The 26,408-nt window shown below is 44.2% G+C and overlaps 1 protein-coding gene across 3 annotated transcripts in view; it reads left to right on the plus strand.

Moving 5' to 3' along the window:
• The first annotated feature begins 8,912 nt into the window (after positions 1–8,912).
• The window catches only part of krt222 (keratin 222), a 19,029-nt gene continuing 1,533 nt past the window's right edge, over positions 8,913–26,408 (plus strand). Inside the window, exons 1-9 of one of the 3 annotated variants that reach the window (XM_062544293.1) lie at positions 8,913–9,122; positions 9,438–9,651; positions 12,178–12,260; positions 17,640–17,793; positions 19,294–19,569; positions 21,885–22,016; positions 22,449–22,669; positions 23,796–23,992; positions 24,398–24,500. In XM_062544293.1, the coding sequence (XP_062400277.1) occupies positions 9,445–9,651; positions 12,178–12,260; positions 17,640–17,793; positions 19,294–19,569; positions 21,885–22,016; positions 22,449–22,669; positions 23,796–23,992; positions 24,398–24,500 (1,373 nt within the window). In that variant the 5' untranslated portion in view covers positions 8,913–9,122; positions 9,438–9,444. Of the gene's footprint in view, positions 9,123–9,232; positions 9,652–12,177; positions 12,261–17,639; positions 17,794–19,293; positions 19,570–21,884; positions 22,017–22,448; positions 22,670–23,795; positions 23,993–24,397; positions 24,501–26,408 lie in introns of those variants that run through there. The other 2 variants (XM_062544292.1, XM_062544294.1) reach the window with 2 other exon arrangements.

The raw sequence follows: 26,408 nt of genomic DNA on the forward strand, positions 1-26,408 counted from the left end.
AGTTGAGACATTCTCTCAAATGACACTCTCTATCACAAAACCATTTTCCTTGTGAAACAATGTGTATGAACCCTAGTAAGGCTGTATGACTATACACGGCAGACCGGTCCGGTCAGAAAATTAAAACAATTACTCTGAAATAATTATCTGGGTTGCGAAAAAGTGGGCTGGCCCTTAATTGGTAACTATTATCTCTTGCGCTTCATTGGTAACAAGCGTGAGAACTCTCAAGACTCGAGGCCTATATGGGTTTGATAGCCTGACCTGTGCTTCCCTGTTGGCTCAGCACACACAGCTTAATTGCCCGCCTGTCTCTGTTTGTTCTGCGCCTGCTTCAGCTCTGTTGGGAACGCGACTGGTATGACTGGTATCGACTGGCACGGCAAACCGCAGGCCAACCACAGCATTTCTAACATAGCAGCATTTGTTATGTAGGCGGTGATGGTGTTTTTTGGCATTCCATTTCTTTTTTTATCAGGTAGACACCTGAAATGATAGCCATCTTAAAACCATGGGGTGCCAAGGACTAATGGGAGGGTGTCTGTATAGTTGCAGCTCAGTATTGTTCATGAATAGACGGTTAGATAAGGATGTCAAGGTGGTGACTCAAATGGAAATGTGTTGTGTACAGAAACAATAGGTTCAGGCTCTGTGAAGCCATCTCAGTTGTGATTGGCACTGTATAAATAGTGTAGAGGAAATTATATTGAAATGAAATGGGGAGATACGATTAGATTTTCACCCAGACCCGGGATGAGATCTCAATATGTTCAAAGAATATTGTTCATTCATGACATTAGTTACTGTGTCACGACACTCACTGCAAAGTGTGGGGAACACACTGAGATCTCTCTCTCTCTCTCTCACACTGTCTCCCTCTGTGTGTGTGTGTGTGTGTGTGGGTGGGTGGGTGGGTGGGTGTGTGTGTGTGTGTGTGTGTGTGTGTGTGTGTATGCGTGTAAAAGTACATGAACTCGCTAAAATTGTCTGACAATAATCCCCATAAGTTTGAAGATTAGAGCTAAAAATCTTTAGCAAATACAGAAGTGTCAAGTTGAGGCATGACTGCCTTGGCACCATCTGTCTCAATTCAAGAAAAAAACAAAACACTTCACATAATGTTCTCACCACACACAGATGCACACACACACACACACACACACACACACACACACACACACACACACACACACACACACACACACACACACACACACACACAGAGAGAGAGAGAGAAACCCAACCTTACTTAATTAAGAAATTTGACATTGAAATGACGTCATAGCATCCTAAGATCCATAGTCTATAGAATAAGACATGGTTCAGTCCTCCGTACAGTACACTTATGTAAAGGTGATTTCACCGCGTGAGTTAAACTGAATATACTCTATGTTAATCCTAAACAGATCTATTCAGTCTACTCTGAATGCTTGTGAGACACAAGCAGCACATAACTGTGCGGTATAGTGTGGTTGGCGTGTTAGCCTTAAGGTTCAAGTATTCTGTGTTCAGGTTTGTGTTTTAGCGTCCTGCAGGTTCGTTGAAGGAAAGCCTGCATCTAGAGAGCAGATTAGAGAATGAGAACACACATAAATACCAGACTATTATTTTGGCACGTACGTATTTCCCTAAGCACTCTAAATCTCCCCGTCACTCAACACTAACCAGGCCTAAGGGCTTCTCCGAATCGCTTTCACCTCACTTCCCTCCAGTCGTAAATCGTAATCGCAAGTCGCTCTGCTTTACTCATCCTCTGGAGCCTTTATTACAGTTTTGCCGAAACAGTTCACATAACTCACGAAACAGACATTCATAAATGTACGCAAAGTCAGTATACTATGACATGTGAAACATGAATTATATATAAAAACAAATCGAGATGGTCCAAGATATATGCATAATGCATTTATTAGAGGATAATTCGCTCAGTGTCCAGATGGGAAGCTGCTGTTGCAGTTGGTAGGAAAGTCTTGAGTCCTTCATTAATGACAGGAGCAACGTTTCTGAAAACACTCTTGTGTAACCAGTAGGTTGTGCAGGGGACCTGAAGTTTATGCAGTATCAACTGTCACCTCTAGAGGCTAGTCAGACCTATATTTCAGTCTCTGAATTCACCAGCTCTGATGCTCTACTGCCCCAACAGATGGCTGCACAGAAAACTGCACTTGATTCTACTGCCTCAACAGACTTTAATATATATATATATATATATATATATATATATATATATATATATATATATATATATATATATATATATATATATATATATATATATAAAGAATGTAATCATGCTGAAAAAAGACACAAAAATTGACATTGCCCTACATTTGAAATATACACATAAAAACTCTACACAGGCCGAAAAGTTCCATTTCAGAGAGCAAAAGTCTACCGCATAGCCTATCTGCTCACTTAAACCAGTGATTCCACTGTCCAGGTATATAATAGCAGACATTTTTGTCCAAAGTGGCTTACAAAATGAAACAATACAATAGTTAAAAATGAACTGTGAATTGTGTTAAAAAGTTGTTAAGATTTAGGCAAGTAGCAAAATTAGTAATAATGCTAATGAAATCAATGATCAATAATGAAAATAAACCATAAATGTACAAACCATAATTCATAACAACCACTTAATTAATTATATAATAATAATAACAATAATATGTAACAGATAATAATGATAATGTAACAGATTTGCCTTAAGATCCCTCTTGAAAGAGTCAAAGCTATTTCAGGAATGCCGAGCACTGGGAAACTCATTCCAGCAACAAGGAACCCATGAGGAATAGAGTCTTGAGTTTGACCGAGTGTTTATGGCCCGTCGACAGACGCTCAGCAGAAGACCACAGTGGGTGGTTGGAGACGTATAGCTGGATCATAGAATTGAAATGGCAGTGAGCAGATCCAATAAGTCTCCTACAGGCCAATTCTGGCCACTATTAAGCCAATGAAGTGTAACCAAAAGAGGAGTTACATGTGTCCTCTTTGGCTGATTAAAGACCAGGCATGCTGCAGCATTCAGAATCAATTGTAACAATTTCACTTTTAACTCTTTTTTTTGTTTGTTTACTTTGTGATGCTGGAATTTTAGACCGCTACATACCGATACGCGACCTCTCAGTGAAAGTCATTCATATCCATACCTGGTGACTAATGTAATCATGCGTTCAATCTAAGGAAGCATAAATAGAAACTGTGCTGCTCTTTGTCCTCTCACGAAGCGAAGTGGGGCTATTTTGTAAACAACGTGTGACACTGTGCTTATCACAAATACTACAGACTGCCCCACCCACCACTCCTTCACCTTCACGAATCAAATCTGAAAAAGATCTTTCTAGACTACATCACGCTTTGACAGTTTGTCAATATGGCAGTTTTTCAAGATTCATGCTTAATTTTCACCTTAATGTTCACATGTATGAATTGGATACATGAACAAAGTCATAAACATTAACAGACACATTTCACACAGTGAGCACAGTCTGAGGAATGCACCTGTGAGTACCTGTCAGGTGGCTAACCATCCATCAAATCTGAAAGACGCCATTTCAAATAGCATAATTTCTATTGGCTTCCCATGAAGGGAGTTGGCAGGAAGCATGACATGCATTGCCATCAGCCTGTGTGTCAGAATCATTGCTAAGCTAAGTATTTGTAAGTCAAGTATTTGGGGACGATAGCAGACTGTACCAAGAATTAGGGTGACAAACAAAATGCATCTATTACATACAATTAAGAGGGCGGAGAGAAACAAGGAATCATTGTGTGAAAGTATGTGGTCTTTGTGTCCCGGGGCTTGGAATGGTTGTGCTGTGATGTTGACCTCCCTTTAAAAGGCTAATGTCCTTTAATCCCCCATACAAAAATAATCCTTTTCTAAACCCGACTCCCCACTCCCTGTTCACCTCTTGAACGATTAAGGGCATTCATGTTCACGTTTGAAGACCTATAAGCAAAAGATGTCTGCCTTTGGGTTTGTGAGACACAAATGAACCAATTTTGACCCGATTACCATGTTCCTTTAGAGATGTTTTCCTCCCTGACACTTGCCTGAGGTCAGGGTGGGAATTAGGGGGGACGACCATGCGGCTACTTGTTTTAACAGGTTCTCCTCTAGATGATTGCCACTGTGAGAGTGAGACGTTTTGTTTGTCATCTTCGTCGTCGTCGTCGTAAGACCGGGCGGTGTGAAGGCTCTGCCATAGGCCCTAGCTGGCAGAGAGAGAGAGAGAGAGGGGAACCGGCTCGTCCACATTCTCACGGCGTGGTCACAAGCCACTGAGGTAGCGAGAGAAAGAGCGAGGAGCGGGGGATAGGCGAGAGAAGAAGAGACTAGACAGGAACATCTGGGTGGATTGCTCAGCCCGGGATCAGATCGAGATTGTCAGACCCTATCAGCCATCACTTTACCCGCTCACCAACTAACGCCCAGCGGCTGCTGGACTGGAAGGGGGGGAGAGTGCACCTCGCCCTCACCCTCGCCCTCGCCTCGTGGGAGAGAGAGGGATCGTCACCAGACAGACAGCGTGGGCGGCCCCCCTGTGTTGGTAAGAGGAACCGTCCTGGGGAGCTTCCGCCTTTGATTGGGATCGCTGTGCTTTAATTTCTTGCATTTGTTGTTGTCATGCCCCGACATGCTTCAGGAAGGATAGATACGGTGGTGATAGAACTGGTGTGGCATTACAACAACAACATTTGTATTGTATGTTGTTGTTGGCAGTTTGCAACTGTTATACTGTAGTTGTGTTGTGCAACATAACAGCACAGCAGCCAAGATGGTTATGTTTTCTGGGAAATAGCTTTGCTTGTCTTCTTTTTATTGTTCATATTATGCTGCATGAAGAAGCCTAACCCTAACCTTTCTCAAACCATGTAACAGTAGTAATATGCATCAGTCTTTTATCTACCTGACTGACTGTTTCCAACGTACAGGAGCCATTTAAACCATACAGGACGCATTCCTGCACAGAAGTGTATCATAATAGTGAGGAATGTTGGAGTGATTGATTTGACTGAGAGTGTGTGTGTGTGTGTGTGTGTGTGTGTGTGTGCTGCAGGTGTGAAACTGTGGAGACATTCCATTCTCAACCATCTTGATCACTATCTTGATTTGATCTCGAACAATCCTAGGTGTTTAGGGTGTGTGAGAGACAGAGAGATAGAGAGAGAGAGAATCAGGAAGATAAAGAATTAAGTGACCACAAATATTCAGTTGACCCCGACTGACCCTGATGTTATTACTTCTCTGAACCCTGGTCAAGAGACGAAGAAAACCAGGGTCGCGTAGTGACATCCAAGGTTTTTTTTTTTTTTTAAAGGACCTCCTAGTCACCGTCACATCATCATCAGCTACTCTGGCAGGATGATGTGAGATTTGCATTGATCAGATCTAGTGACATAAATGCTGTCCATCAGCCATACACCAGTGCTTTCCTGAATAGCATTTTCATTTGGTATGCGCATACAGGCCTTTTTATATTCTGTTCACTCTTCGCTCCTCGCTCAAGAGGATTGTTTTAACATATCCAAAGTGAAGTGCATTATAATGTCGGGCAAAAATAACAGACTAACCCCAACATCAATGGTGTGATGGGCTGGCCCACAGTGTGGTGGCACCATAACAGAGACATGGGAAGTTAACAAGTGAACAGACATCTTTATGCAAACACAACTTATTAAGCAGCATTATATCAGAAACTGTTTGTGTGAGAGAGCCAGGGAACAAACATGAGCATGTGTTGTTTGTTGGTATAGGCTAAATCTTGTGTTACCTAAGTGGTTATGCAATCCCCAAGAATGTCAGCTATGAAAATGGCTTTTGTTGGTTGAGACCAGTGGTTAAACCACTTAGCATCTCCCTGTTCTGCATTTGTTAGTGTTAACTCTTTGATGTGGACCTTGGATTCCTCTACAGATAGCTAACGTCTCCAGCCAAGATACTTTGTGTTCAACATGACACAACATTTGTATTTGTAAAAAGTTAGCGAACAACAAGCCATTATCATCATTATCCATTTGTATATTAGCATATGGGCTAACGAGATGCCTGGCCTTGTCAGAAGAAAAGAAACTGGATGATGTTGTGAATAGGAATTAAGAAGCATATGAGAGTCATGCACATGTTTCCATCTTGTAGCTGCCAATTTTAGCGCAATTTCAGGCCACCCTAACACCTGTGATTACCTGTGCTAACAGCAGCTCAGGATTCCAGCTATGAACCTCATGTGCTAACAGCAGCCCTAAATGCTAGGATTACAACTATGAACCTCATGCCAAGGCAGCAGTCCAACAGGTGCCGTTCTAAAGAGGTTGAGGTGTATCAACTTGATTGATTCACTTAATTCACAGTTCCCTTTTAAGCTAAATAAAAAATGTTTAGCAAATCTAGTGAAATCACTTTTCTTGGAGCTAATGTGTTGCACATGTACTCGCCTGTCCTTGCCTCCAGGTAGGCTATATATTACTGTAGCCTACATTAGAGGATAATGTAAAACATCAGATCTCAAATCCATCCTATGTAAATATTTACTCTTTGCAAAGATATTCAAAGGGATTCTCTCCAATAATCCCTTTCAGGAGCACGGAGCACCAAATCCTTTAGGTAACTCTTGGATATTTGCCAGGCCATATAGACCTGCACATACCCTACAGCATGTGATCTCTGCAGCTACTGTATGCAGCGCCCCAGCACATGTGGAGACTTGAGCTTGTCCGTTAATTAGCTGAGGCTTTCCCACTAAGTAGTCAGACCAAGCTGTGGGCTATATATCATAAACGCACACAGTCAGTCTGATTTATGTCTGTGTATTAATGCTCATAATACGTTTCCCATGCATGTTTCCGTGGGAGGCTCCAAAGAGTGCCGTGCATACGATTGAGTGTGTGTGTGTGTGTGTGTGTGTGTGTGTGTGTGTGTGTGTGTGTGTGTGTGTGTGTGTGTGTGTGTGTGTGTGTGTGTGTGTGTGTGTGTGTGTGTGTGTTTGTTTTTGTGTGTGCGTTGCATAGAGAGGGGTATCCTGGCAACCCCTATGCATGTATATGTGTATCGCAGTGTATTTCAGTCGAGCCTTGTGTGCAGAGTTGCTTTTCTGTCAATTTTGTGCCCACCAATCAATGCTTTTGTTAAGTACCATAGAGGCAGGCAGAATATAAAAAATAGTCCCACATCATCACATACCCTTCACTAATCCTAGAGATTGGCATGGTTGTATTTCAGTTAGCCTAATAGCTGGCTTGATTTGCATTGAGAGATGATCTTATGGACAGCACCCCATACCAATCTCTAGGTATGGAGAAGGATATGTGATGACGTGGGTCTAGTATAGTTCTAAAGGTCAAGGGAACTTCATCATGATGCATATCATGGATCCATGAAATAACAGGCCTGTAAAGATAAACAATCTGCCTACCTGTATGGGAATTTAACATAGGGATGTACAGTATATATACTTATTGCCTCTGTATTTTAAAGAAGATAATGTATTTATTTACGATGCAATATTCACTCACAAAGATAAATTGTATCCATTTTTTTTTTTATTAAAGCATAGAGATCCATTTTCAAAAGATTATCTTTATTTTTCATGTTATTTTTTATCCCTCTTTTCAGTCAACTTTAGCATGGGTTCATAAAGTTATGAACACAACTGTATTTAGTTATGACTAAACACTTTCACACAATAGATTGTGATGACGTCCACATCACATCTATTATTACTGCTAAGAAGTTGTAAGGTCACTTGCGGAGGTGTCGTAGGGATGCAGCACTTCAAGTCTGACAAGATTTCCACCTGTTTTAACATTTGACCACATCATCAAAACGCCAGTGTTGACTTTTGCCTGCCTATCATTCAACGTAATTACAGCACTGTAGACTTTGCTCTTTTTTCAAACATTGCCGGAACTATAATAAAAAAACAAACATGGATAAATATTGACCAAAAGGAGAGGGAGATGGTTGGGTAGATACAGTTGGTGAGTTCTGTCAAAATAATGGAGTCACATTGCCAGTATGCCACCCCCTTAAAACACAGAGAGAGAGAGAGAGAGATTCACACGTTCATACTGAAACTCATACATGCTTTGAAAGAAATAGTTAACAATTACATCTATATAGAGTAGCAAAATGCACTTATACAAGCAAATACTGAGGTTTTATTCTGTCCTGCACACACACATACACACACTAGCAGTTTGCATCCAACATTGGTGTGTGTGTGTGTGTGTGTGTGTGTGTGTGTCAGGGGTGGAAATTAAAATTTGAAAATGTGAAAATCTATCAGCCAATAGCAGATTTCTGGTCAAATTAACCAGCCACTCAATGTTAAAATATGACTTTGTGTCTGAAATCTACCAGCCAGTCTCACATTTCACCAGCATTTGGCTGGTGGCTGGAGCTAATTTCCATCCCTGGTGTGTGTGTGTGTGTGTGTGTGTGTGTGTGTGTGTGTGTGTGTGTGTGTGTGTGTGTGTGTGTGTGTGTGTGTGTGTGTGTGTGTGTGTGTGTGTGTGTGTGTGTGTGTCCCTGGACTCTCTCTCCTGTGCGGTGGGTGCTCTGGCCTCTGTGGCCGCTGTAATCCCGGATCAGAGAGCACAAAGAGGCCCCCCGGCCCTCGTGATGTAAGCAGGGGTGGGCAGCAGGCCCGCTCCACACCGACCCGACCCAGCCCCCTCTGTTCCTGTTTACATAGACAGCAAGGCATGCAGCGAACCCGGGGCCTGCTTGCTGTTTGTAGTCTGGATGCGAACACACACACACACACACACACACACACACACACACACACATACACACACACACGCAGTCATGTCCACTGTTCTGTCTCTGTTCACAGGCGTTCCCCTGACGCTTCCATAGGAGGAGAAGGGCAGCTGTGGAAGACGGGGTTGGGGGAGGGGGAGGGGGGTGCAGAACACCATCCGGTACAGCACCGTCCGAAATGCCTCTATGACCCAGACGGCTGACCGCAGGGACCCCAGGTGAGCCTGCGTCCAGTGTTGGGGACCACCCCCCCAGCGGCGCACGCCTTCGCTGACCAAACGAGTGGAGCTGCGGACCCACGTCGGCAACCGGACAGACACACGCACACACCCCTGCAGTCACACACACGGACCAGGTGAGAGTGGCGCAGCATCTGCCAGGCAAACATTAACAAAGTCAACAGTGCTTATGTGTGTGTGTGTGTGTGTGTGTGTGTGTGTGACTGTAAAACTAGGTGGGGCCACTGAAAACGCCTGCACACACACACCGCTAGCCTTTGCACTTGCAAGGGAGAAAAAAAAAAAAAAAAAACGTTCCGTCAGGCCTGTACACGTACGCGTGTGTGTGTGTGTGTACTGTATGTGTGTGTTTCTCCGTGTGCGTGCGTGCGTGTGTGTGTGTTTTCTTTTGTCGTCGCTTTGCTTTGCTTAACCGTGGCGATGTGGTGCAGGGGCTTGATGGAGCCTCCGCTGGAGCTGGAGGAGCCCCAGGGGGCCCTCAGGGGCCTGAACGAGCGGCTGGCCAGCTTCCTGGAGCACGTGCAGCGGCTGGAGACCACCAACCGCGACCTGGAGCAGCGCATCCTGGACTGGGGGCGAGACCGCGTGCAGCCCCCGCCCGACTGGAGCGCACAGGAGGGGGTCATGGAGGAGCTCAGGACTCAGGTGAGGGCATATACTGTAGATTCCAACAACAGCCGTCATGGTATTGGACTACCTGTGCAGTGTCTTTATTGCACCTTGCAAAATACTCAGGACATGCTAACATTAGTTTATTAAGTGTTTCTTATGGGTTATGGTTTGTATGTTATAGTATTTAGTTATTTTCATTAAGCCACTGATTGAAATGATATTGTTGTTTATTATTATATGATATGTTATTCTCCTTAATGTACTACAGTATTACCAACTTTTAAATTATTTACTGCTAAATTGAACTTGTCTAATTTTTAACAAGAACTACTTGTGTTGTTCTTGAATGTCGCGTTGGACAAAAGTGTTTGCTAAATGCCATAACCATGTTCGTGTCAACGGACTGCAACCGCCTTGCTGAGCAATCAGAAAGGTTATCATCTCATCTGACTGTCTGTCATCTCGAAACATGAGATGATCAGTGAGGTAAATTAGTTTGGGTGTGGAGGCTTTGTGGCACGGAGGAGTGTTGTAAATAACAATTCCAGATTACGCCTTCCTTATCCAAAGGAATTCAAGAGGTTTACACCACTTTCACTTTAACTTACGTTGATGCGTCAGAGACAATCTCATTCAGTGCGCTGCCTTGTTGAAGATACAGGAATGGTGTTAGTATGGTGTTAGAGTCTTATGAGGCTATGCATATTAATGCAATAAATATTTATCAACTCGTGTGAAATTGAAGTAGATTTTCAGAAGCTTTCTTCCCTTTGGGTTACTTACTACCATTATAGATCTGTATGAGCAAATACTCTAATGTAGATAATTACTGTTTTTTTCTCTCTTTTTCTTGAAAGTGGCGATAAACCAGGAGCGAAGGTACTTTATGACAGCAGCAGTGCATAAAAACAGAGGTTGATGATTGACACACAAGTAAAAACTCTGTTTCTCCGCCTGGGCATAATCAATCAATCAAAGGTGCTATCTGAGGTTTCGACAAACGCCGAAGGCACCTTAGCAGTTAAAGAAAATATGTGTGCGTTTTCACATGCCAGTGAGACCTCAACTGGCACATCACTGGCAAATATGGCCTGTGAAGGCAACTCTGGGGCAGACAAGCCAGCCATTTTGAAAGCGCTCATCTTTGATCTTTAGTGTCAAGCTGCCAGCATCTGAAATAAATCATAAATCCTTCCAAACGGCTGTTTGTTTGGATGGAACAACAGGAGTCGTTTTGGCATGGAGGAAGTCAAGTATAAAGCCAAATAGCGCACACAACGTAACTTGGCATTTCTGCATTTTCATGCTTTTGTTTTTGTGGGCCTTGGTTTATAATGTAGAATAGTGTAGACGAAATAATGTGTCATCTGCATGCGTTCTGTGTGATTGGTCACCTTGTGGAGATCAAGGTGTGGATTTAGGGGTGCCATTGTAGGGTGGGGAGATGGAGAGGTAGGGGAGGTACAGTAGGGTGGTTTGGGGGCCCTGACAGAAGAGCCTCATAGAACATAATGACCAACATAATTATCATGAGGCGGATTAGAGAAAGATTTAGTTTGAAAGACCCTTTCATTCCATAATTGTAAGACTGCAATAATATATGCTCACATGCCGTCAAAATGCGACGCTGTCCCCCTGGGACGGATTGTCGTTAGTGATTGCAGTTCTGATGTGGTGTAAGACCATTCTGAAATATGAGTAGATGTCTCCTGAGGTATAAATCAAGAATTAATTTAAGACTTGGCACTTGCTTCAAAGTGAATGGTAGATATTTTTGGTCCAATCCAGTTGGCACAAGGAATATTTACTTTTTGTAAATATACCATCTCCTGAAAACTGATACAGTTATTAGGGGAAGCTGCATCCCTCTCTCTCTCTCTCTCTCTCTCTCTCTCTCTCTGTCTCTCTCTCTCTCTCTCTCATGTTGTGGTTTTCCGATAATTAAGGCAGGCATGAGCAAGCCTCATTACAACCAAAACATTTTCATTAATCCTGCAGTGACCCAAAGTGCACTCACATCTGTGCAATTCATTGTGTGTTTCTTTTTTTTTTTAATTACTCCTTTCACCACTGAGGACATATTTCAGGTGTGTGATGTATAATGTTACACTGACAGAGTCTGTCATGACAAGAGTGTAGATTTAGAGTTGTTAACCCATCTTTCGCTTGGCGATTATATTTAGTTCAAACACAGTCCCACCCTCCTTACTATGTGTGGCCTGTTGTACTACAGTATGTCTGGAGTGAGATACAAGGGTGTAGCCATTTTCTTTAGAAGTAGTGCACATGAGAGAAATGGATCCAGCCTTTGTATGGGGCTCTAGTTGCCAGCAAAGTAAAGACATTACACACTTTGTGTTGTGTACACTTATACACTGACTCAGATACTTGAGCTCTTGTCCTGAATGATATCAGTTTCTCTTTCTCAGTTGCTTTGTTATTTCATATCCTGGAAAGATACAGGATGTTTGTTTGTACTCTTTCCTGTCATGAATGTCCTGAAAGCGATGCCCTCCGATCAGACATGCCCATAGTCTCTGCCCTCTTTATGCTTGGCAGGTGAGCCGTTTAATGGCAGAAAATGCCCAGCTGTGTTGGCAGACTGACTCCCTGAAAGCCAGAGCCTCCCACTTTGAGAAAAGGTACGAACCATTTAAAGCATGTTATAGCTTACATGTACACTTCAGCCACAACCTACCATGTGATTTGGATGACGTCAACCATAACATAACCTGAAGTTCAGAGCAGCAACACTAACAATTATGTGCAGTGTCTTACTTCTTGAATTAGTTTTATTTGTTTGTTTATCTTTTTGAATTATTAAATAATGATCCTAGAAACGACACAGTGGAGTGTCAAGTATTGCCACATGCCACTTGTAAATGTTCCCTTTAGTTTTATTGGTGCCAGCATCCCTCAAGAGGCTAACCAACCAGCTAAGATTCAGGGTCACCTTAAAAAAATGAAATATCGAAACTAATATGCAGGGCCACTATCAGCACCTAAGGTGACTGTGACAAGACTTTTATCATATTTCTGCCTGAACCATCAGCCTTTCTACTCTTTTATGGCTGTCTGTACCACCACGCACAGCGGACACTCATCCTGGGAGAGAGATAGGAACATAACGCAACAGAGCAGGACTGTCATGTGAGGGGTCAGGAGGAACAGAGGCACTAATGATAATAATAATAATAATAATAATAATAATAAAAATAATCATAATAGTCTTTATTTGTGTCGCATGTTTCATACACAGAATACAGCTCACAGTGCTTGACATTTAGAGCATTTCGCTCAATAATAGAGGGAAAAGAAAAACTGTAATACAAACAAACAAAGCAGTAAGTGAAACATCAAAGATTTACAATTAAGTGAAAATGAAGTTTCAAAAGAGATAGGTAGGCCTACAACACATACCATACAATTAATGAAAAATTGGAAGATCCTGTAAAAAAAAAAAACAGCAGTAGTATGTAAAATAATGTGAATAAATCAGTTACAAGATAAAAGCTAGTTGACTAAAAGCTCTCTGTTTCAGGTCTTTTTTTTTCAAAGATATTTATAGAATTTGCCTTTTTGATGTAACCTGACTCTCGCCAGATCCTTGTAGAGCTCAGGGAAACGCCTCTGGTGGAGCATGGTGGAACTACAAGGGTCTGGCGAGAGTCAGGCTAGGTTTGATGTACAGAGGCATGGTGTTCCATAGCTAGCTGCTATGCACAAGGGATAAAAGCAGCTTTTCCACTTTGCACGTGGAGCACTTTGAGCACATTAAAATATTAGCATGGGAAGATCTAAGGTTTGTTTGTAGTTGATAAGATATTACTGTAAAAGCTCAGAGATACATGAAGGTGCTATGCCATTAAGAGCTTTATAAGTCATTAACAGAACCTTAAAATCAAATCTAAAGGAAACAGGGAGTCAGTGCAGCTCAGCTAACACAGGGCTGATTTCTTTATATGCTTTTTAGCAGACCAGTAAAAAAGCCCTGCATTGCAGTTGTCTAACCTACTAATGATAATGCATGGATTCATTTCTCTGCATCTTGTTATGTTAAAAAAGGGCTGCACTTTGGCATTGTTTTTCAGGTGGAAATAAGCTCTACTGAAATGGGGCTTGAACTCTTAACTCTGCATCTAAAACGATACTTAGGCTTGCTACTTTTGACTTGGTGTGCCAGGTTCCCAAGATGACTAAGAACAGTGTCTCGTTATCATTTTGGTCCATCCAAAAGTCTCTTCTTATCTAGTCTAGTCTCATCTTATCGTCATTTAGCTTTAAAATGTTGTTGCTCATCCACTGATTAATGGAGGCTAAGCATGTGAGACAGGCACAAAGGCCATATGGGTTTGTTGGCTCCACAGAAATATATGAATGTCAGTTTTATTGGTGCCAGCAATCCCTCAAGAGGCATAACAACCGGCTAAGATTCGAGGTCACCTTCAAAGAAAATTAGAAATCGAAACTAATATTCAGGGGCACTATCAGCACCCGAGGCGACTGTGACAAGACTTTTATCATATTTCTGCCTGAACCATCAGCATTTCTACTCTTTTATGGCTGTCTGTACCACCACGCACAGCGTACAGTCATCCTGGGAGAGATAGGCACGTAACGCAACTGGGCAGGGCTGTCATGTGAAGGGTCAGGGGGAGCAGAGGCACTGAGACACAGGGCAGTGGGTAAAGGACCGCCTCAGCCCTCACTGTTGCCATGGTGTTGCAATCGTGTTCTGGAACCGATCTTGCCAGCCCCTCAAACAGAGATTCGCTAAGGACATGTCTGACTGCCTTTTTAAAATGAAGATACTGTATGTTCAGATAACAGAAGTTTGGCTTGTTTTGACACAAATGCACGATTTTCAAAAAAATGAGGATTGTGGGACTCCTTGGACCCTCCACTGTCTGCTACTGTTGGTGAACTTCACTTGAGCCAGCACACTTTTGCAGTTCCTTGGAAGTGCAGGACTACTAAGGGCAGACTAATGATTGAGTGGAAGCTTAGGAGCTAATGCTGGGTTAGCATGTAAAGCTATCAACAAAGGGGCGCCAGATTATTATTTTAAACAACGTTTGTGTGTGTCTACAGGACTTCCTGTTAAACAGGCCTCTATCCACAGCCCCTATTCCACCGTATCCAATAACATCTCATTAAGCACTCCATGACACTGACTCATTCACCCATCTGATCTCACTCTATACCGCGTCCACTGCCAAGCTGTTATTGGCTACTCGGGGTCCCCCACTGCCCATCAGGCCGTTTACGCCTGGCCTCTGCTCCCCACTGAGCGTCAATGAGGGGGAAAAGGAGGTAAATAACCAGATCATTATCCATCAACACTGCGGCCTCGGCGCTGACAGGAGAGGAGAGCCCTGCAGAGTGGCGGCGCTGTAGAGAACTCCACTAAATGGTGGAGCCAGCACAGCAGCCATGCCATCACCCTGACTGGGAATGGAGCGCGTGGTGGGTGGGGAGAGATACTGTAACTGTCCCGCATCCCCGTCACACAGCTCCATCGCTGCATACAGCATTAGTACCTGTGTTTTTTTAAATCCAACCCGAAGCTTTTTTATTCTTCTTTTTGTTGTTTTTTTTCTCTCTCTCTTTCTTTTTGCGCTTTCTACAACCTGCATACCAATGCGTCTCTGCCTGCCTGCCTGCCTGCCTGTCTGTCTGCCAGTGCTGCCTCTGCACTTTGGGCCAGCGCTGATACAGAGTGACACCCTGGCACCACTGCCAAACCAAAAGGAACAAAAAAAAACTTTAACTCTTTGTGAGATATACACAAGTCATGACAAGCCTTGGCTTTGTTAGGCTCGTCGTTTTGTAAAAAGTGTACAAAGTCTCACCGCAGCAACACAGGCGTCAGAGTCTTTGGCATTTAATCTCTTTTTGATTTAATTTTTGGCACCTATATCTGTATGAGTCATTGGTAAACGTACAATATGATGTGGGTGTCTTGGAGTGAAGCACATGTATGAAAGCTGATACAGTGGATATCAGCAGTGGCTGGAGCGCAAGACGAGTTCACCTCTGAGGACGATACATTATTCATGGGTTTCATCAGGTCCCTTTCCACGGGTGCATAAAATCGAGCTCTAGATTATGAATGCTGACTGCATGGTGCTTGATGAACCCAACTGTGAAAAGGGACCTGATGAAACCAATGAATACCTTGCTTGCCTCATCCCCAAAACATGCCCATCAAGGATATTTCCTTATCCCAACTCTGCTGATCAATGACTGTATTTACATGCGTACTAGAAACAGATTATCATCGGGCTTTTGATGCTATCTAGTAAATCATTGTAAACGGAATAGACCGATATTCAGGTTTACTGCCGTTAATGGTTTATGAAAAATCTGTTTAACACACCTAGGTTTCTGTCAATATTCTGATTTCTTCGAGACATGTATACACCTTATACAGATTATTCCAGTTTCCAATTTTTTTTAGTGTGCATGTGCACAGGTTCATTGTGAGATGATCCCTGGGAATCTGTCCAATTTTATATTATCCTCCACAACATGCATGGGCACCTGTTAGAGCTCACAAAGGTGCTGGAGGGCAAGATGTAATTACTGTAACTAATAAACCAAAACTTCAGTTAGCTTCACATAGATTTGCTTGGAGTGGACCAGGGGGTCAGGATTTGGAGGGTTAGCTTCAGCCAGTTAGCATGTCATTTGGCCGCCGACATCTTTGAAAAAATGGCGTTCCATGGTTGTACCATATCCGGCACCAGCGCATGCACGAGACAGCTCATGCACGAGTTTCGATTTCGGCACGAGCGTCCTCGCGCGTCCATGTTGATAACGCATTCTAGAAGACATAAATAAAATGACTGACGACTAGGATTAAGTTACCGATACTTGATGCCTGTGCATTATCATTATACCAGGCTTTGTGAATAAAAGAAAAAAGCAAATGTCGTTCTAATAGGTTACTATTATTTGCATTAGACTATGTATGAGTTGGCAAGGTATGATAAGACATTCTAGGAAATGCGAAGAAATTCTCTAACTAAACCCAATTATTAACCTACTCGCTGTCGTGTAGGCTAGGCTAGGAAAACTATTTTAAAACGCTCAGCTGCAGACCTGTAGCCTAGTTAATAACAACGCAGCGTTGGGGGTCACAGCCTACAGTAGATAACGGTAAAAGTTTCCGACAGTGACAGCAGACTTAAAATGCATGCTGCTCGAAACATAACACATGGATGCGCGCTTCTACCGGTAAGCCTATAATATGCGTTGGCTTCATTTCGTCTGTCTACAAATGTAGGTTTAAACTGCAAATTCACACTGGGTGCAGCACAAATAGCATATCTGGTATCCACACGTTTCTTACATCCCATGTCTACTTACTATGAGTTATTTTCGTCGGGTAGACAGCCTATTGCGCACATAACATCCTAGGCTACAGTCAGTTCAAAGCATTTACTGTGGGGATCATATTTATGTGTATGCTAAGTGAATTCTTGCTCAATATTGACTCGCCATGTTTATTATATCATGACATATGAATATCACATTATAGGATTTCGAGACAAGGGGCAAACTTCTCCACCACCATCCCAACTCAAATAATTAAATACATTTGCGCCTGTAACGATAGGAGCGCGTTCACGAACACCTTCTCTCACTCTCCAATCTTCATCAACGATGTACCTATGTTGTCTCGTTGTAACGTGGAGCCTAATTGGCTCATTCTAGCTGGTGACGGAAATGGACACCCATGGAACGCCATTTTCTCAAAGATGGCTGCGGCCAATTTCAAACTTTTTTGGCTGAAGTAGCTAGCCTAGCATCGGCCATTGAAATGAATGGGGGCGGGACTTAGTCCCTCTCTCCAGTTCTTATAATACCTCCATGGAGTGGACTCAATGTGTGTGTGTGTGTGTGTGTGTGTGTGTGTGTGTGTGTGTGTGTGTGTGTGTGTGTGTGTGTGTGTGTGTGTGTGTGTGTGTGTGTGTGTGTGTGTGTGTGTGTGCGTGTGTGCGTGCGTGTGTGCGCAGGTATGAGATGGAGAAGTGGCAGACGGGTCGGTTGGTGCCGCAGGTGATGGAAATGAGGGAGACGCTGAGGGACCTGGAGAGAACAAACTCCCTCCTGGACGCAGAGATTCACGAGAACACCGCCGTGCTTGAGCAGACACACATGGACTATGAGGTGTGTGTGTGTGTGTGTGTGTGTGTGTGTGTCTGTTTGTCTGTCTGTCTGTCTGTCTGTCTGTCTGTCTGTCTTTCTGTATGTGTATGTGTATGTGTATGTGTATGTGTATGTGTATGTGTATGTGTATGTGTATGTGTACTGTATGTGTATCTGTGTGTATTGTTGCCACATGTGTGTCTGTTTGTTTTTCTCTGTGTGTCTGTTTATGTTTGTGTGTGTCTTGCTATATATCCAGAACGAGTAATACAATATGTATAGTAAAAACATGCAATTGTTTTATGTTTGTGGTCCACAAATGTGGTCAAGAGCAGAATATGTATTGAGGACTCATGTTGGTGGCCGTCCATGTTGTTATGTGTGGGTGAGTTCTGATTAATGACCAGAACAGGACACTGAGATGAGGTGAAACACAAGCTTGATGAATGTCCTATTTGGACGGCTCCCACCGGCCAACAGAAGTCTCTCTCCTCTCCTCTCCTCTCCTCTCCTCCTCTCTTGATTTCTTTTTTTATTCTTGCTGACTAATGCTCCCCTTTCCTCTACTGAGTACGTGAGCCAGCCACACACACCCACACACCTCCCTAAACACTCATGCTCACACTCAGACAGTCTCTACCCAACACACCCACACACCACACACACACACACACACACACACACACACACACACACACACACACACACACACACACACACACACACAGACATCAGACAATGTCCCTCCCCTGCATTGCGTGTGGTGGCCCCCTCTATCTCTCACACACAGGCTCCCCCTCCCTCCCTGTGTTTCTCTCTCTCTCTCTCTCTCTCTCTCTCTCTCTCTCTCTCTCTCTCTCTCTCTCTCTCTCTCTCTCTCTCTCTCTCTCTCTCTCTCTCTCTCTCTCAAAAACACATACAGCATCTCCCCATATCATCTCCATCTCTCTCTTCACTCTCTCTTTTCATCTGTCCAGTCTCCTTCATTGTGTTCCAGCTCTCCTTCTCACCCAGTTCATCTCTCTATCTCTCTCTCTCTTTTGAACATAAACATGCCAACTCTCCCTGCATAATTGTCTTTTCGTCTCATTATTTCCCTCATTCTCCCTGTCTCCCGTCACCCCTACCCCCCCTCTCTCTTTATCTCCCTCCCTCTGTTTCTCTCCCTCTCTCCCACTTTATCCATCCCTCTCTCTCCCTCCCTCTCTCTCTCTCTTTATCTCCCTCCCTCTGTTTTCTCTCCCTCTCTCTCCCTCCCTCCCTCCCTCTCTCTTTATCTCTCCCTCCCTCCCTCCCTCTGTTTCTCTCCCTCTCTCTCCCACTTTCTTCATCTCTCCCTCTCTCTCTCTATCTCTCTCCCTCTCTCTCTCCCACTTTCTCCCCCTCCCTCCCTCCCTCTCCCTCTCCCTCCCTCTCTCCCTCCCTCCCTATCTCTCTCTCTCCCTCCCTCCCTCTCTCCCTCCCTCCCTCTCCCTCTCCCCCTCTCTCTCTCTCTCTCTGGTGCTGGCGGGTGGACTGCAGGAGTCTCTGGCGGAGCACAGGAAGCAGCGGCAGCAGCTGGTCCTCGTCTGCGACGACGTGCTAGCGCGGCATCTGGCCAGTGAGGATGGCAGAGAGATGGAGCTCTCTCAGCTCCTCGACGGCATCAGGGCGCAGTGCGCCCGCATCGGCGGCCACCCGGGCCCGGACGCCAGCCCAACTCGAGTCCCAGGCTTCTCGCAGGCACCAGGAGGAGGCCTCTCCAGCAGTGCAGCAGCAGCAGCAGCAGCTCATATCAGAGGAGGAGCTGTCGCACAGGTAGATACACTGTGGAGGGGTCCTCATCCATCACCGAGCTCCTCATTCCCCCTCTCTCTCTCCTTCTCTCTCCTCTCTCTCTGTCTCTCTCTTTTCTTTCTCTGTCTCTCTCTATATGATATATACACATATCTCATATATCTTTCTCTTTCTCTCTTCAATGTCCTCTCCTCCTCTGTCCTCTCCTCATTTTCCCCTCTCCTCTACTTTCTCCTCTCACCTCATATCTCCTCTCCCTGTCCTCTCTCTCTCTCTCTCTCACTCTCTCTCTCTCTCCATCTCCCTCCCTCCTCTCCTCTCATCCTTTCCCCTGTTTGTGTCCTGTCCTGTGCTGTCCTGGCTCTCTGCCCCTCAGACACACCCTGTTTACCCACATTCGCAGACTGCAGCGGCAGAAAGTGTGTGTGTGTGTGTGTGTGTGTGTGTGTGTGTGTGTGTAGGTGGGTGTGAGTGTTTGTGTGCCGCTGTCTTTCTGTGCGTGCATGTGTATCTGTGTGTATTGTTGCCACATGTGTGTTTGTTGTTCTATCTGTGTCTGTTTATGTTTGTGTGTGTCTTGCTGTGTATATTCAGAACAAGTAATGTATAGCATTAGCATATGAGTGGCCTCAGGTTCCCTCTGATATCCATCTTATTGTGGAATGTCAGGGTGTTATTTGTTTATTGGTAATCGTGGTCTCCTCCATCCCTCCCTCCTCTCTGGCCGTCTCCTCTTTCATGCCCCGCACTCTTCAGGGTGACTAATGCGATCAGAGTCATATCAGTTTACAGCAGACACCATTGACTTACAGTAAGTAGGTAATAGCCTGAGCCCATTGAAAGCCACGCTTTGATTGAGATTAATCAGCCATATGGGTGACGTTTTATTTGAAATAGTTGTCGGTTCAATGTACTTAATCAAAAGGGTATTCAAACAGTGCAAGCCTGTCTAAAGTAACTAACCTTATTATGTAGAATTGGCATTAATGATGGTGTGGTAGTTGTTTGATGGTTGTTGGGGTGTTGTTATTCAGGTTGTTGCTATCTAACTGCTAACTATACTTATGATGGCAGTCTCTAGGTTGAGTTGCAGTTGAAGTGAATGGTTGGTGTTGATATGATAGTTGATATACTACAGTAATATGGGCAGGGAGACTGGAGAGAGACAGAAGAACAAAATAAAGGACATCTGTCACATCCTCATGTTTCAATGGAAAAAAAGACTGTTGAAAAGTGACCAATCAAATAGCTTTATACAAACGCTGTGTACGGGATCTGGATAGTCATGTCAAAGCTGGATCACTGTGGATACCTGGACAACTCTGCCCGCTGACAGAAATGAAGGCATTCCACTTCATACATGTTATTGCATGAGTACAGAGCAGCAGACTACTGTATATGTGATAGAGGCATCATGAGGCAGAGAAGCATGTCTTATGTAAGGAAGAAATCGCTGAGCCACTGCCATGAGTCAGAAACTCATAGTCATCTGCAGTTTTCTTGATCTAGCCCTGTCTCAGATCTAGGTCAACTGTCCCTCCCTAGTAATGATTTGTGGTGGTGGACTAGTCGATGATTTGCAGTGGTAGTCTACTAGTTCTCCCACTGTTGCTAGCCAGTTATGTATGAGGCTATTGTGTTGCAGAAAACTTCATAGATAAAGTATTCCCTGTGGTTTTGTCGAAAAATGTAGGCCTACACGGTGCTAGAGGGTAGATATTAGCCAACAAATCATTGTAGACAAACCATTTCTAAGTGAAAACAAGTGTTCTAAGAAAGGAACAATAGATGAAGAAAGGGAGACATCTTCTTTTGCCTTAAATGCTTAAATGTGTGCAGTGCGCACGGAACCATGATCCTTATCTCTCAACTGGGAATGAGATCAAAGGTTTCTCCTTCTCCTAAGGGAGTCCTTTCTTGCTATGGTAGCATTTAGTTCAGCCTTTGGAGACTATGCAAGACTCCTTGGAGCGCAGATTGTGTAGAAACTTGCCAAGCACATACAAATTCTATTCCGCAGCAAGAAATCAATTATTTCCACCACTGATAAAAAAGAACAAAAAGAAACATGGCCGAATTTAATTATCCATCCGTTTCACTCCAGTTTTACGTGAAAATTCAGATATAGAGACTCTCTTGTTACCAAGTCTGTTTATTTTTTCTGCCAGAACGTTTTAATGCAAATTTACCAAGCAGAAGGTTTCCCTTTAGGGTGTATGCATATATGGAAAGGATGTATTCTCTCTTTCTCTTTCTCTTTCTCGTTCTCTCTCTCTCTCTGCTTTTTGAAACCAAGAGAGACATATGTTTTATGCGTATTTGATGTGTATCTTCAGAGGCAGGCTGAGGCAGCCTTGGCACAGGTGAGCCAGGGAGAGGTGGCTTTGAAGGAGGCCAGAGAAGAGTTGGCTGAAGCCAGGAGGCAATGGCACAGTCTGCAAGTGGAAATAGAGTCCATGCATGCACTGGTTAGTATTCATTTTTTTGGACACAGACACACATACACACACGAGCTGTTTATACTCTTTTGTTTTTGTTATTATTAATGAAAGATTATTGTCTGAGAATTTGTCAATGTTTAATTGTTGTCCACACTTTTCTAATATGTAGATGAACAACTTGTTCAATCACTGATAAAACTGGTCATATTTACTCTATGCCATCATTAGAGCTGAAAATTAACTTGTGCAGGAATCCTAAACAGAAGTCAATGGCTCCTATAACAGTTCCCTGTGGAACTCCTAAAAAAGAAAAATTGGAACATGGCCTAGAGGACTACTTTCTGGCCAATGACGTTTCTGTAAATACGACCTTGTCATGTTTCGCACATTCTGTGTGTTTTTTGTTGTTGTTGTTTTTTTTTGTTCCTTGTCGTGCTCATCGGGTGTTTGCCCATCCAGGAGAAGGGTCTAGAGAGCTCCCTGCGCCACACACAAATGCACTACTCGGAGCAGCTGCAGGACCTGTCGCGGGTCGTCCGTGACTTGGAGGGCGAGCTGGGCGAGGTGAGGGACGGCCTGGCCAACCAGAGGGAGCGGCACGGCCAGCTGCTCAACACCAAGATGAGGCTCGAGCGCGAGATCAAGACCTACCGAAAGCTCCTGGACAGCGAGGAGGGCAGGTGGGCATTAGAGTGAAATGGTCGACGTGGTCTGAGAGTAGCTAGCTACAGGATAAATCAGGCTCTAAGAAGAGCTCCAACGCGACAACAAAACTATTAGAACTCCATGGTTTTTAACGGAGCAAAGCCCACTAGAAACGCCGGCGGCGCGGCTAAAATCCAGCGCGTCAAGCCCACACCGCTGAGCGCCATATCCGGTGGGCACCGGACTTAATAGGGTTCTCATACAAAAGACTGTCTGAGGAATTTGTGTTCTAAGAGTTTAGGGTTGTATAGTGAATAGAGGGATCAGAGGCTTCCTGTCTGAAGGCCAGCTATTCTAGGCTTTCATTTACAAGTAGACTCTCACTGCAATTATGAGTCATCATGAGATTCTCATTCACTTCACACGATGCTTTCCTGTTACACCTGTTACCACTGTGCTGCTTTTATCTCCCATGAAGTTATTCAAAAACAATTTAGTACACAAACACTCTCAAACAATCTCAGGCACACGTAGCATGCACGCATACACATTCCACATCCCTCTTTCTCTCTCAGACCCACAGAATCTGTCTCTGTCACACACAAGTGCACAAATAAACAGTGTTCTGGCACCGTCGCGTCCCCCAGACACAAGGACGAGCCCAAACAAACCAGAGCCCTCTCAGAGCTTAAAGGGATAAACAGTTTTTAAATTTGGCAACACGGTTGTTACTTGGGATCCCAAATTTAACCGTCAAAACACAGACTTAGTAGATTATGTCTTTGTCGTGTAAGTGAGATGGATGGCTGTCTTTACAGCTGGAGATCAGGGAACGCCGTGCTGTGTGTGAGGTTTGAGAGTGATTGATCGATTCAAACACTTACATGACAAACAAAGCTATTATGTGTTATTACCGTGGATGTCTCCACTGTGTGCTTATTTTGGGACTTTTAACAGCTCATCATCTTTTGCCCACCTAGAAACCGTGTTTATTTTTCACCTTTTGCCTTTTCATATTCACACTTCATCCTCCCTCTCACACAACAAAGACCCCTGATGTTCTATTCAGCAGTCAGATATCTTATCCTCAGGTATGAGAGGAGCGGGCTGAAACTAGTTTGAACAGAGTTGTCCTGTCTTGTCCCCCGGGGGGCGCCGTAGGTACTTGGCCCATAACGGTCAGCTGGGAGGACTGAAGCCCTGGAAAGGTCCCGTGGTGGAGATCCACCAGAACGGCGTGGAATTCAGCCCCGAGGACGAGGAGGGGCCAATCACAGAGCTCCACATGACCGAGATTGATGGGTTCCGGAAGCATCCGGCAATACTCCGCAGGCAGCAGAGCTTAGTCATACTGACAGGTGCAACAAAGAACAGAATCACTCACGCACACACATACTGTACACACACACACACACACACACACACACACACACACACACACACTCACACATTCGCACACACACACACACACACACACACACACACACACACACACACACACACACACACACACACTCACACATACACACTCACCTATTCACACACACACACACATACACACACACACACACACATGCATATACAGTACTGTACATGCACTCACAGAGCGCGCACACACACACACACACACACACACACACACACACACACACACACACATATATATATACTGTACATGTACTCACAGAGAGCACACACACACACACACACACACACACACACACACTCAGACGCTAACTCTGAGGCCCTCTTCTGTCCTGCAGAGCCAGAGAGGAACACGGACGTGAAGATCGCCACGGTGAAGACGCAGGAGATCCTGCAGGGCACGGTGGTGCGGGAGAGCGCCGAGGGCCACGGCACCGTCGAGTGAGTCCACTTCCTGTTTCACAGCACACATGCGGAACGGTTTACGCGTCCCTCACGGTGATGTTACAGAGAGCTTCATTCCCAAGTTTAGCTCTTGATGTGATGGATTGCTTGTGCAAGAAGTACTGTAATTGATGTGTGAGGCTTTGGGCTAATGCGGTAGGTACCCTGTTGTACTGTATCAGAAGATGAGACACAGGGCCTGTTGTATCGTTTCTGTGCGTTTATCTTGTTGATATCTTCCTGTGTTGTCATGTATTGTTGTTGATATTGTCATGTGTTGCTGTTGGTTGACTCTTTTCAACTGAGCTTGTGATTGAATTATACTGGCCACTTGTGGGCACCACAAATGATGCTAGAGGGCGGTGACGGGTGGCCACAATCGTTTATTACCCAATGAAGTAAAAGCTTCGTAAATTCCATGTAATATATAGATAAGATAAGATAAGACTATTAAATCCCACGCACTGGAAATGTTCTTGTCTCAACAGCCCTATAGCACAATAGGTAAAAGTAAAAGTAAAAGTAAAAGTCCAGCATACCCTCACACCAGCATACCACATACCAGCAGCTAGGGGCATAGATATAAACGCCTTAGGTTCGCAAGAAGTTGAGATAAGTGGGCCTTCACATACAGTACATGATGGTGAAAAACTTACACGTACAGTGGAAAAATGCACATGTTGGCATTGAAGTCCAGAAGTGATGACAAAACTAAGGTGCAGCATGCACTGTTTGCGGACTGACATACATGGTGGTTGTGCTGACTCTTGACCAGACCAGACTTGCCAAAGGGGTTGTTCTCGGAAGTGCTCTCTGATGAGGTAACATCGCCTCTCCACATCTTGTCTCTGCTTGTGCTGACGGAAGTGCGTGGTCCGGTGAATACCTGCGCTATGATGAAATTATATTTCTTGTGAAATTAAACAGGGCAGAGTTGTCGGGCGCCAGGTCAGGAAGGTGAGTGGTTGTCTTATCTCGGCCCAGGAGACCAGTGGAGCAGAACAATTGACCCGGTGTGTCCAAACTCTCATTTACTGTGTGTGGACTTTCTGAGGTGAAGTGCAGTGCAAAGGAAAATGTAATTAGTGGGGGAAAAAAGAAGTTGAGATACAGAGTCAGCGCCTGTGATGTGACTTGTGGTGGTCACATCACTTGCCACATGATGCGGAGTAACATATGCAATATAAACAGTACCATGACAAAGTTGTTATTTCTCTTACAGAAATTCATTTTCTGATTTGTTTCCAGGTTTAAAAAAAGTGTACATGAGAAGTAAGGGTATATTCTCTATGCTGTAAACTAGTAGTATGTAGTGTATGTAGTAAACCGAGCCCATATGGCCTTGCCATGCATTAGTAGCACATTGGAGAACTACTGAGCTGTACTATTGAGCTTAAGACATGTACAGTATGTTTTATTATCGCTAGTGGGAAGCTGTAGAGGGAGCTAGCAATATCACACCCTTGAGGCTAGCCAAACTTCCCAAAGTTATTTCAGAACATCTGTTAACTTGATATCTCACCAGAGACTGATTTAGTCATTGGCAGCTGCTCAGTATATGTTGAATATGACATGCAGCCAAAACGTCTGTTTCTGCAGCATCGTGTAGACTGACACGACCTAAGGCAAAACATCGTTTTTGACAACCTGTACGCGGAAACAGATGTCACGTTATGTAGACTCCGATCAGACTCTAATCCGCACGTAGCAGATTAGTAGCGCGTCTTCAGGTTTTATGTTGTCTGGGTGTAGGCGGAGGCCGCGCTTCTGTCTGGCGTCTGGCATGCCCATGATAAATGGTGCCTTCTCCGCGGCCTCTGTTCTCACACACTTCTGACACGTATAATTGGAGGAGCACAATGGTGTTGTCACCGTCCCGACGTTTCTGCTATGTTTAATGGTTGT

Source organism: Sardina pilchardus, chromosome 1 (assembly GCF_963854185.1).
Source record: "Sardina pilchardus chromosome 1, fSarPil1.1, whole genome shotgun sequence".
Classification (NCBI taxonomy): Eukaryota; Metazoa; Chordata; class Actinopteri; order Clupeiformes; family Clupeidae; genus Sardina; species Sardina pilchardus.